Below are 12,372 nucleotides of genomic sequence, written 5' to 3' on the forward strand. Positions count from 1 at the left end.
TCCGCTGCAGGTGTTGTGCTTCTTTAAGTGTGAAATTAGACTGGTTATGTACAGGTACTGGGGGGTGACTAAGGTCACATATGATAACCTAGTACAGTATGGCAAATGAGCATAGCCCCATATAACCTAGGTGTTATTAACTGTTATTCATTCTGCTGCAGGTTTTGTGTTTAGGTAAATGACTATGAACTGATATGTACCATTACCACTACCACCACAGCAGTAAACACAATTCACAAATAGGTTGAAGAAATAAAAAAACTAATTAAACTGGCAGTAGGTGGGGGCACTCACCATCTACTCACTCAATGCAGTGCAGCTCTCGGGTGTCTGCCCTGTCCTCTCCTCCATCCTTCTTTCCTTCCATCTTCTGTCTTTCTTTCCTTCATTCTTTCCTCGTCTTTCTGCCTGTGGGTGACATTACACTCCCTCTTCTGTCTTTCATTCCTTCATTCTTTCCTCTTCCTTCTGCCTGTGGGTGACTCTACACTTAGTGACAAGCCAAATGGTTTCCTGTACACCAGGAAACCATTTACTACGCTGGGTGGTAACCATATAACCAAATTTTGGCGCTTGGTGGTTTAGTGGGTAATTATTGTGCTCCAATTGGATTGAGCCGGTGAAGGTTTATGTCCAAGAGGTGATTGGGGTTTATTGCTCACGTAATGCCACTCAGGGATGAGTGAGGTTCGTCACTCTCATCTTAAATGTCAGGACCAACTGCCTAGCCCCGGGCTTCTACACTCCTCATGGGGCAACGTAGGATTGGATGTTGGACGGATGAACTGCATTCAAATCACAAATAGGTTGGAGAAATCAACCGAACTGATTACTCTGACAATCAAACCACCACAGCTATGTTACATACCTGTGTACATAGTCCTCATAGTGGTTGGGACAATCAAAGTTAACTACCAGGATGAGCTGTTTAACATCAAGGCCTCGAGCAGCAACTGAAGTGGCCACAAGAATAGGTATCCTGCCAGCTTTGAAGTCCAGGATAGTGCTGTCACGGTCAATTTGGTCCACACCACCGTGAAGCACCAGCGCTCTATACGAGTGGTTTATCAGGTCCTGTCAACATAAAATAATCAATGGCAATACATGGACTCACCTTATACATGCCTAACTAGCTGTAAATATGATCTGCTGATAAAGTGTCTCATGGATAAGATATTAATGGAAAAAAATCTAACTGGTTCCTACACCCTATTCAGCAGCTTACCACTTTTGTACCCTTTATTATGGTCTTTTTCAGCCCATTATCAATTTACTGACTTCAAGTCTGTGTTACCCACATTATCAAGCATAAATGCAGTGTACCCTGTACAGTATATATCGATGAAAGTGACCAGCCTCACTCATCCCTGAGTGGCATAAACATGAGCAATAAACCCCAACCACCCCTTGGATATAAACATTCACTGGCTCAATCCGATTGGAGCAACGTAATTACCCACTAAACCAACAGGCGCTAAAATCTGGTTACCATCCAGAATAGTAAATGGTTTCCTTGTGTACAGGAAACCATTTGGCTTTTCACTGTAGAATCACCCATATAATCTGTGTCATATATATAAAATAAAAGGTAAATACCCTTGAAAACATCCACCCAGTGGTCACAGCTGCTAAAGATGGCGGTTTTTGTTTCGAATCTAGCAGTGTTTTGTCGGACTTAGCACCATAAATTCATGTTCTGTGCCTGGGACAAAACCCTCACCGCCTGAACTTTTGCTCTCCCAGTGCTAGAATGCTTCTGGTCTTACTGCACCTGACAACGGTCATAAAAGATCTGGCTTGCCTTTCTAGTGAATTTCTCGATAAACAGAAGAAAGAGAAGAAAAAAATGGTGTTTTGAAAAATGCATTTAAAAAAAAAAAAAAAAAACACTAACTATTTTTCTTCAAAGAACCACAAAAATTCCTGGTAAGAGTCTCACCTTGAAAAGAGAATCAGCATTCTCCTGTTTGTCAACGAAGATGATGGTTTGCCCCCTCTCGTAATACTGACCAAGAATCTCCAGCAACTTTAAGAACTTCTGGTCCTCCTCCACGATCACCACTTCTTGTGTCACATCCTTACAAACTACTGAGCGGCCACCAACCTGCACAATATAAAATCCTTAAGTACTGTACATTCATCCCCTGAGCTGTGTGGTTATGGATAAGAAATTCCCAAGACTTAGTGATGCAAAGACAAATGGGGGTGTTAACCAGGCCAGACATTCATTCACTGCTGCATGATGAGGTATCTAACTGCATGATCAGTGGTAATAAAATAGTGTGATACGTCTTTCAACTGATGATGACAGGATTCTAAGGCAGTTAAATCATCATCAACATCATTATCATCACTATCCGGACCTCCTTTCCCATCCAAGGGCAGAGTGAGGAGTAGCAACGTCCAGACAGCCCAAGTCAGCCAAATCCAATGGACCCCACTTCCATTCACTCATCACTCAAGCCCCAGGAATCCTGGCTCTATCTGATACGCCAAAAGCTTTCATCACATTCTGTAGCTTCACATAAACGTATCCGATAGAGTCAATTCGGACTATGTCACATTACAAAGGGGTGCCAAATCCCTGACCATGAATTCTTCTCACAACATTCATCCAGACAGCCTGATCTCTTGTCTGTCCCCTAGCCTCACTGACTTCCATACCTCTCTTCCTCACACACTGGGGCAATAAATTCTTCCATCCAACAATTTTTTTCTTTCTAAAACCTGTCACTTTTATCACACCAAAAAGCTCAAAACAGTAAAGTACTTACCATAATTTCAATAGGCTTTGTGAGAATTTTTTTAGCCAATGCTTCAACTTGCCGGGGAAACGTTGCTGAAAACATCACAGTCTGACGAGTAGGTTGAACATTTTCCATTATTCTCATAACCTGAAAATAACAGACTGATAAGTTGACACAAAAATCACCAGCCATTAAATGATATAGAAGGAATACTGAAGTTGATGGAGTGTACAGTGAAATGTTGGAATACAGAGGAAAGCTAGTGACAGAATGGGCATGGAAGAGATGAAAACTGGCCTGGGAGGAAAGTACAGTCCTGGAAGACTGGAAGTCAGGTATAACTGTTCTATACGAAGAAAAAGATGAAATAGAAGTGTATGACAATCATTCGTCTCATTAACTCTCCTCCTCTTACTGACTCCCTTCAACCTCTGTCTCTTCGCCACACTGTTGCATCTTTATCTCTTTTCTATCGCTACTTTAATGGTCACTGCTCCTCTGAACTGTCTGCTTGCATTCCTCCACCTCTACAACGGGCGCGTAGCACCCGTCTGGCAGCAAACTCTCATCCTTTTTCTGTCCAACTCTCTAATGCAAGAGTTAACCGTTACTCCCAGTCTTTCATTTATGCAACAGGTCAACTCTGGAACTGTCTCCCTCTGTCTGTATTTCCTGCTGCCTATGATCTCCAGTCTTTCAAACGCAGTGTGTCCAGGCATCTCAAAATGATCGGATCTTGAATTTGGCTCTCTATTGTATTTTGTTTTTCTCTTGGAGGGAACTGTTACTGCGGGCTCATGACCTTTGGTTCCTTCTTCCTCGCATTTAAAAAAAAAAAAGGGGGGGGGGGTATTTGTCTTTTCAGTGCAAGAGGAAAAGCATATGTAGAATACTTATCACTATAGTTGGGGTAATAACCAAAGAAATAGTTGGAAAAGAACATTAGGTTTTAGGAATCTGAGCAGTACAAAAAGAAATACACAAGAAAAGTGCATCCCTCACCCACCTGCTGAGACGTTTACATAAACTAAGGCAGGCAATTCATGCCTCTATCTGCCTGCCAGAAGAATAGTTTAGCTCCCCCAACCCTTTCTCTCTCTCTCTCTCTCTCTCTCTCTCTCCAGTGGTGGAGGCAAAACTAAAATGAAATTATGTGTAAATATGGACTAGCTGCAATTTTTCCTGGAAAATAAAAGTGATGATGCTGATGTAGGGGAATCGTACCACGCTGATACTGTGTATAAATACTTCTTTTTTTCTGCAACCACTCACTGGATGTAGTCCTGCTCTTGGATCCATGCCTTTTCCTCTCTCCCTTCCTTCCTATTCTGTTTTTCTTTCCTTCTTTCCACTTCCTTTTGTCTACAGGTGACTCTACACTGAAGGACAAGCCAAATGGTTTCTTGTACACCAGGAAACCATTCTGGGTGGTAACCATATAACCAAATTATGATGCCTGGTGGTTTAGTGGGCAATTAAGGCGCTCCAGTCGGATTGAGCTGGTGCAGGCTTATATCCAAGGAATGGTTGGGGTTTATTGCTCACGTAATGCCACTCAGGGATGAGAGAGGCTGGTTAATCTCATCCTAAATGTCAGGACCAATTTGCTTAGCCCCGGGCTCCTATGCTCCTCATGGGGCAACACAGGATTAGATGATGATGAATGAATGAATCAATCAATCAATCAAAAAATTTCCTGAGGATTTTTTAACACTAACCCTCATCTGCTGTGATGGATAATGACGCTTGTCTGGTTTTGCAGCGACGCACATGAGAGAGTTCACTGTAACTACGGTTATGTATTACAGTACAGTACTCATATTGGCCTTTACCTACCTGAGGTTCAAAACCCAAGTCAAACATGCGATCAGCTTCATCAAGTACAACGTAGGTTACTCTTCGAAGGTTGGTGACCCTCCCTCCATTGGCTGCCAGCATATCAATCATCCTTCCAGGGGTACAAACAATAATTTCAGCTCCTCGTTTCAGCTCAGCAATTTGTTCTGATATTCCCGTGCCACCATACACACAGCAGACTCGAAGGTTATTTTTGGCAAACTTCTTGCATTCTTTACCTGTCCAAAAATATAAAAAACAATTATAAAATAGGAATTCTCCATAAATGTCAGATAAGGCAGATTGCCAATATCTGTGATATTTACATAATTACTGCATAGGTATACAACTGGGATATTCAGGGTAACACACTGCAACATTCAAAGTTTGTTTCAATTACAAAAAGATTGCATTTGCACCTGAGGAGAAACAACAGGAAAACCTAACATGAACCAAGGGGGTCTATGTACTTACCACCACAAACAAAAACATGTCGCATAATGCCAAGGTCCAGTAGTTTTGCACATATTATACCCTCATAATTTTGATGGTCCAAAACTGCCACTTCAAGTACTTATGCACTGAAAATATACTGTACAGTATATATTACAGAACTTAATGCCTGAGAAAATTAAAAAAAAAAAAGATAGCATGAAAATTTGAATCAACTGCCCGGATGCTTTATTTTTTTTTTTTTTTCCAAGGAAGAAGAAACCAAAGGCCAGGAGCCTGCAAATTGTTCCCTAAAAGAAAAAAAAAAAAAAAAACATAACTAACAGACAACCAAATTCAAGATCCTTTCCCAGACTCGTAGAACCTGATTCTTCCAGATTACAACAGTACCTGTACAGTTGTTTGAACTAGGACTGTGTATCTGGAAAATCAAGTATAACAGTTAAATTTCAACCTACCAATCTGCATGCACAATTCCCGTGTTGGTGTCATGATAAGTGCAATAGGCCCTTCGGTGTCTTCTAGGGGAGGCTGGTCCACCACATGCCGTATCATTGGTAGAAGGAATGCCAATGTCTTGCCTGACCCTGTCTTGGCTATGCCAATGACATCTCTTCCCTTCATGATTGCTGGAATTGCCTGGGGAAAAAAAAAAAAAATGCAAGGTCAGTTTTGGCTAGATGTTAAAATAATACAGTAAATCTACTGATATACTTGTACTGAAAAAGGAAAGATTTTATTCAAAATCAGTAAAGCTGTCATAGATATCTATGATGGTGAAAGGTCTGCTGTGGTGATGGAAAATTAACTAAGTGAATATCCACGGTGGAAGACATTGCCTCATGACAGTGAAGCAGAGACATGAATGTGAAAGTCTGGTTCCTAGATGGATGCCGTATTTAGTCTCTCCACCCAGCTGACAGGGGTTTAATAATGGCCTCCACGTCACCTCAACTCCTTATGCTAGAATGTGTAAACCAACTGCCAAGCACTTGTGATATAAACAGCCATATAACCCCTACAGTAAATGGAAGGAGGGGGGAGGGGAGGGCAAGGAATGATTATGCCACAGGCATCCATTCTCCTTCAATTCATTATTTCACAAACAACTACAACTTTTAATCAAAATCTCCCCAACCCATATGAACATGGAACATCTAGAGTAAGTCTGCTACAGCAGTGTTAGTCCATTCACTGTTTTTTAACTAATTAGCGTACTACACTGTGACCTCTCTGTATGCTCCGGTAAATCGCTAACTGAGGGTTTCATGCACTCAGCGCCCTTCATTCAAAGATCTATAACCCATTATAAAAATCTTAAGTGTCAATCAACCCTCTAGCCTGACCCCAACTTGCCAATTACAGTATATGATCTCAACAAGACCACAACACGGATATGAATGCTAAGTGCGAAGCCTACTGTACTGAGGTAAAGATAACTTAAGACAGTGACATTAAAGAGGTTTAATGGAAAGGAAATGCAGGAGAAAAAAGTAACCACGTAATCATCAACTGTCATGAACGGTATACAATAGTATGCCGTACAACTGGCATGGTTTTCCTGTGCATATGACATTCTTACTACCACTTTTCTTGTCCACACACTGATTATTCAAGCACTGGAGCCCATGCATAAGGAAGGGGAGGGAGATTGCCATTGCAAATCACTTTTTTAAGATATAAAATTTGTACAATGTGCTCTGTTTCACCTCATACCTGGACTTGGATGGGTGTTGGTTTCTCATAATTATTCTTCTTCAGTATCTCTAATGTCCTCTTGCTGACACCACACTGAGCCCAAGTTCTGATTGGCTTTGGGCACCCCTGACCTTTCACCTTGATGCCTTCCAGCTCTCCTCTGTTGGCAAAATAAAAGTCAAATTTTATCTCTGTGTAAAAGTAAACATTTCAATGTCAAGTTTACAATAAAAAAAAAAGGGAGGGTGTTCTCTTGCATTAAAAATAACTTTGTGATCCTCATCTCTCTTGTATTCAGTACTGAAACAGATTTGTTTACATGGCATGGGTGCTGCAACAGCTGTGTCTGCTGGCAAAGCAAAATATTCAGTGTTACCCTAAGATTATTAGACAACACATAGGTAAACACTGGGAAAAATTTTTCAGTTTTTCAGAAGGACAAGTAGAGGGTGAAAGACTGACGAAGAGAGTGTATGTGAGTGAGGTGGAGGGTGGAAGAGGGAGGGGGAGGCCGAGGATGAGATGGAGGGATGGGGTGGAGAGGTATATGAGAGAGGGGGGTGTGAGTTGGGAGCAGGGCAGTGAAATGGCAGGGGACAGGGCGACTTGGAGGCGATTTGTTTGTGGCCACCCCAAACGGGATTGAGGCGTCTGGCAATAAATAGATAGATAGATAGACAAGTGGTCAACTGGACCAGTTTTTCTCTGTCTGTGATCCCTTTTGCCTATGACTTTAAACCCAAATTTAGAATAACTGTTTATACCATGAATTAGAGGCTGATTTCAACCCAAGACTACAGATTACAAAATCTCAGATTACAGCCTGAGGTTTGGCCAATATCTGGGTCATTCAGCAACACCACAAACAATCTGAGTTTAAGTAATCTGGAACTTACATTTAACAGTCAACTGAATCTAGAAACCCCAGTTCATTATATAACTACTGTAATCCACTTTGTTACACATATTATGGACTTGTTGGAACTGTATAACTCAATACAGTATAGTATTGTACACAGACAAATACTGTATACTACATATCATTGAAAATCAGTGGTATATTACACCACAGTATTACAATAAAATGACGGTAAGTGGCAGTGGTGCTGAGAGTGCATACACAATGTCACAGATGTCATAGGTCCACCAGTCAGTCACAGCTGCAGTAAACAAAACCTTGTTCAGTACATGAAAAGACTGTTTAGCTGCTTCAAAGAGACTGCTAATGCCAAAATATGGTAAATGGGGCTTTTTGTAGAGGGCTTACTGTACTTCTCTTACAAAAAGATTAACCAATTCAATCTGATGACATATTTTATGTACAGATATTACTGATGCTACCTCCAGATGATTTAAAATTATTTTATTAGTAACGGCTTCTTCCTAATACCTTCAATGCTGGACATCACTCCCATTCGAACTAAATTTATTCAGTCATCGATCTGAGTGTCTGACAAACAGAGATGTGTCATGTCTCATTGTTCACTTTTCATATGGATGGAGTTACAAAAGAGATACAAGGCAGGGCAGTGGATGCTGGAGTGTCTCCAATGAGAGAGGGTCAGGTCTGGAAACTTCCTGCCCTGCCATTTGTTAATGATACCGTCACTGCTAAGTAAAGATGAATGGAAGTTGCAAAGCCTGCTGGATGAGTTTTGGTGTGTATGTATGAAATGGAGTATAAAAGTGAATGTAGATATGAGTACAGTTATGGTCTTTGAAAGAAGCAAAGTTACATAATGCACAGTGGGGCTGGATGGTGAGGAAGTGGAGAATGTGACTGCATTGCACTTAGGCAGTGTGATGAGAAAGGATGGAAGTTTAGAGGAGGAAGTGCTTGAAAGGGTACAGCAAGGAAGAAAGGTTGCTGGTTCACTGAAAGCCATGATAAAGAACAGGGAAGTGAACAAGGAACAGAAATGTCGCTGCCTGACAGTAATATAATCCCCACTATAATGTATGGAAGCAAAGCATGGACCATACTGGGAGGGATACAAATAAAAAATGAGACCAGTAGAAATGAGTTATTTGTGTGGGGCACATGGAGAGACAGACAGACAAATGAGGGTGTAAAGGAGCATTGTAGTACTGAATGCATTAAGACAATTTATACTCTTGAGATGGTTCGGCCATTTGGAAAGGATGGAGAATGAGAGAAAGACTAGAAGCATGTATGCCAGTGAGGTAGAGGTTGAGACCAAGGATGAGACAGTGGGATGGAGTTGAGATAAATATGAGAAAGGGGGGTGTGTGAGTTGGAGGGAGGGCAGCCAAATGGCAGAGGACAGGGTAAATTAGAGGCAATTTGTTTGTGGCCATTCTTCCAGGGTTAAGGTGTCTGGCTATACACAGATAATCACTGTCACAGAGTGTTGGGAAAAAAAAAAAAAAAAATGCAGCCCCACTCCACAGCAGGGGTCTTTATGAAACCTACAGACCACACCAAATGCAAATGATATACTGTAGTTACCCCTAAAACATTCTCTGCACAACTACTGTAGTCAGCCCCAAAACACTGTCTGTAAAACTGCCATAATTTACTCTGAAAGTTTTCTGTAACAGCTGATAAGCAATGGTCTCTATTACAACCAATTCCTCCAGTATCCTGGAAAACAGCTGTGCTCTGACTACTCCCAGCGAGCTGTGGAGTGGGAAATATACAGATTCATGTTAACTCACAACCTCCTGTTTACCTGAATGCATTCTGAGTACATCATAAGGTACTCTTCTTGATTCATAGCTACCAATATAATTTATCTATCAACAGAAAATGTTGGAATACATAAAATTTGCTGATGCAACACCTGCATAGGGTGCCTGTAAAGGTTCTTATCTACTTCCCTGTCACATTCTGTGTATCAGGCTGCTGACTAGAAATTCAGTAAATGGCCAGTATCCAGGGAAAACATCCTGTTAACAATGCTTTATAATGTGAGAGGCTAAAAATCAATGAGTAGGGAATATCACACTGCCCTTCTCCCAGTTATGGTTTTCTTAGATGGTAACTAATTCAGAAAAAATTCTTTTGTTATATTGATGGACACACACACCACTGTAACCATATAAGAACAGATGTTGTTACTAGAGCACATGAGGAAACTGAGAAACAGAATGAGGATCTTGGGTAAAAGGCACAGTGCTGAAACTTGCCAGAACACTAGAATTTCCTGATCCTGTTTAGGTCCAGTGCAGGAGGCTAATTCTGGCAGAACTGATTCCAATAATCCAGTCCAGCCCCAACCTAATTTGATCAGCATGATATACAGACAGTATAAGAAAGTCACCAGATATTCATAAAACTACAGTGTGAAAGACCCCACAAAGTAAAAGTTAGCCGATTTATTCATAATTTACCTGTAAGCTTCAACATCCTCCTTGGTCATGTTAGCAATTTCAGGTACTTCCACATAGAAGTCTTTTCTGAAGGGCACATACTCGATGCTTGTGTGGTCAACTTTAACTAGTTCCTGTAAACAAAACAAACAAACAAAAATCATAGTAATTACATCCAGACAGGGTAACATATCTACTGATCAATGTGAACTGAACCTGTGCATGACAATATCTGCTATGTTTTACAAAGCTCATTCATAAACTACAGTGGTAACACAGCACAAAATGTTACTGCAAAGTACACTATATATAGCGGTACTGTTGCTGATCAGTCTAACTTGTCTGGCCAAGTAGATCCAACAACCAAAGACAAGCAACCACTCCTACAGGGCCAGCCTGTGCAATGAACCGATGTTCCTTTGGGGCTGACAGCACCTCACTACAGCAAGATGCAGGATTTTTTTTTTTTTTTTTTTTTTTTAATACGACGAAGAAGGAACCAAAGGCTATCTCTTTGCTACACTGCTGCATCTTTATCTCTTTTCTACCACTGCTTCAATGGTCTCTGCTCCTCTGAACTGTCTGCTTGCATTCCTCCACCACTATGGTGAGTGTGTTGCACCCTTTTAGCAACAACTTCTCATTCCTTTTCTGTCCAACCCTCTCATGCAAGAGTTAACCATTACCTGCAGTCCTTCATATTTGCAAAAGGTTAACTCTGGAACTATCTCCCTTTGTTTCTATTTCCTACTGCCTATGATCTCCAGTCTTTCAAAGGCAGTGTGTCCAGGCATCTCGAAATTAATGGATCTTGAATTTGGCTCTCTGCTATCTTGTTTTTGTTTTTTACTTGGAGGGAACAAGCTGCAGGCTCCTGGCCTTTGGTTCCTTCTTCCTTGCATAAAAAAAAAAAAAATCCTGGCATCGACCTTTTTAATAGAGCTAATCAAGTTCACTTAGCTAGGCTTAAGACTAGTGCATCAACCAGCCCCCCCTCCTTTTCCAGCTTAGATTTGGGCTGGATGGAATCACAAACAACATACACCCTGCTTCTAGCATTGGCCAGCGCAACATACAATGGAGCACTGCACAGAACATACCACACAGAGACACCGATACAACACTGACGGTGTAGAAAACGTAAGTGACTACTCTAGTTTTTTTCTTTCTTTTTTTCCAATTCTGGGGTAGGCTTCACAGCTTATTCCTGGAGGCCTAGTGGCCCTCCTACGTAATATATACCTCCACAAGCCATCCTTATACTGCTCCCTGCCCCAGGCAAGATTTGAACCTGAGTCCAACAGGACTGCTAGCCACCTCTCTACTGACTCAACTGCCACCTCCCCTATACCTGAAGTCGACGGGTCTGCTGGGCCACACATACTGTGGTTGAGCAATGAAAACAACAACAACAACAATTCCACAAATACTGCAAACCATTTGCTTGGAAACGAATTAGTGAAAAGACTTCAGTACCATGAGTTCATATTAATCTGCTAATACTATGATCCTCAGCTTCTTCATTTTCAATCTATTGCCATTTCACTTTTTATACCAAATTTAAATGCTTAACACACACACACGTACGAGGTTCCTGCTTCACATACTGTGCACTTGCATAATACACCAACAACTGTAAATTATGATTTGATGACCCTTTACCATTACAGGGTAACATGTACAATGGTCATAAGGTGTACAGTACACTTACAAACTGAAAATCACACTCAGAATAGGATAGCATAAGTAGCTCAACATTTCGTTATTCTTGTATTTTAGGCCTTCAAAATTTAACTTTTGTATAAGGTGACCTCATGCTTTTTACTTCAAACATCTGTCTTCAAAACACATTTCCACATGAGTATACCGGTATACAGTAAACAACAATGTTGCTGGGGGGGGGGGGAAACAATCTTCATACCTTCTTGCCCTTGGAGTTGATGCTGGCCATTGTGTCCTTCAGGTCCTCCCCCTCTTCCTCTGATGAATATTCTAGAGCATCCTGATTCTGCTCCATCAGCTCACCTTTCTTCTTAGCATTTACCTTTTTTGCCATGCCCACTATGATAACTGGCTTCTTTGCCTCACTGCTACCTCCACCATCACTAACTTTGACCTCTGCAAGAAAGGGATTACTAATTAAAGATACAAACAAACAAACAAAAGACAAATGAAAAAGTTGTTAAATCCAAAACTTATATAAAGTAATCCAAAAAAATAAATAAATAAATAATAATAATAATAATAATAAAAAACTCTACAATGATTGTTAAGATGCACGGAAGGAAAGAGTGCAGAGACAAGA

The 12,372-nt window shown here is 40.9% G+C and overlaps 1 protein-coding gene across 2 annotated transcripts in view; it reads right to left on the reverse strand.

Annotated features, from left to right (window-relative positions):
• Window positions 1–12,372, reverse strand: part of Prp5 (pre-mRNA processing factor 5) — a 40,568-nt gene that overhangs the window by 12,873 nt on the left and 15,323 nt on the right. For both annotated transcript variants that reach the window (XM_080277950.1, XM_080277951.1), the window contains 8 exons: window positions 11,989–12,185; window positions 10,089–10,201; window positions 6,753–6,894; window positions 5,495–5,675; window positions 4,584–4,822; window positions 2,775–2,894; window positions 1,940–2,104; window positions 869–1,074 (listed from right to left, as the gene is read on the reverse strand). In XM_080277950.1, the coding sequence (XP_080134076.1) occupies window positions 869–1,074; window positions 1,940–2,104; window positions 2,775–2,894; window positions 4,584–4,822; window positions 5,495–5,675; window positions 6,753–6,894; window positions 10,089–10,201; window positions 11,989–12,185 (1,363 nt within the window). The remainder of the gene's footprint in view (window positions 1–868; window positions 1,075–1,939; window positions 2,105–2,774; window positions 2,895–4,583; window positions 4,823–5,494; window positions 5,676–6,752; window positions 6,895–10,088; window positions 10,202–11,988; window positions 12,186–12,372) is intronic.

This window comes from Coenobita brevimanus, chromosome 71 (genome assembly GCF_032717465.1).
Source record: "Coenobita brevimanus isolate Jiangsu-jjx chromosome 71, ASM3271746v2, whole genome shotgun sequence".
Taxonomy (NCBI): domain Eukaryota; kingdom Metazoa; phylum Arthropoda; class Malacostraca; order Decapoda; family Coenobitidae; genus Coenobita; species Coenobita brevimanus.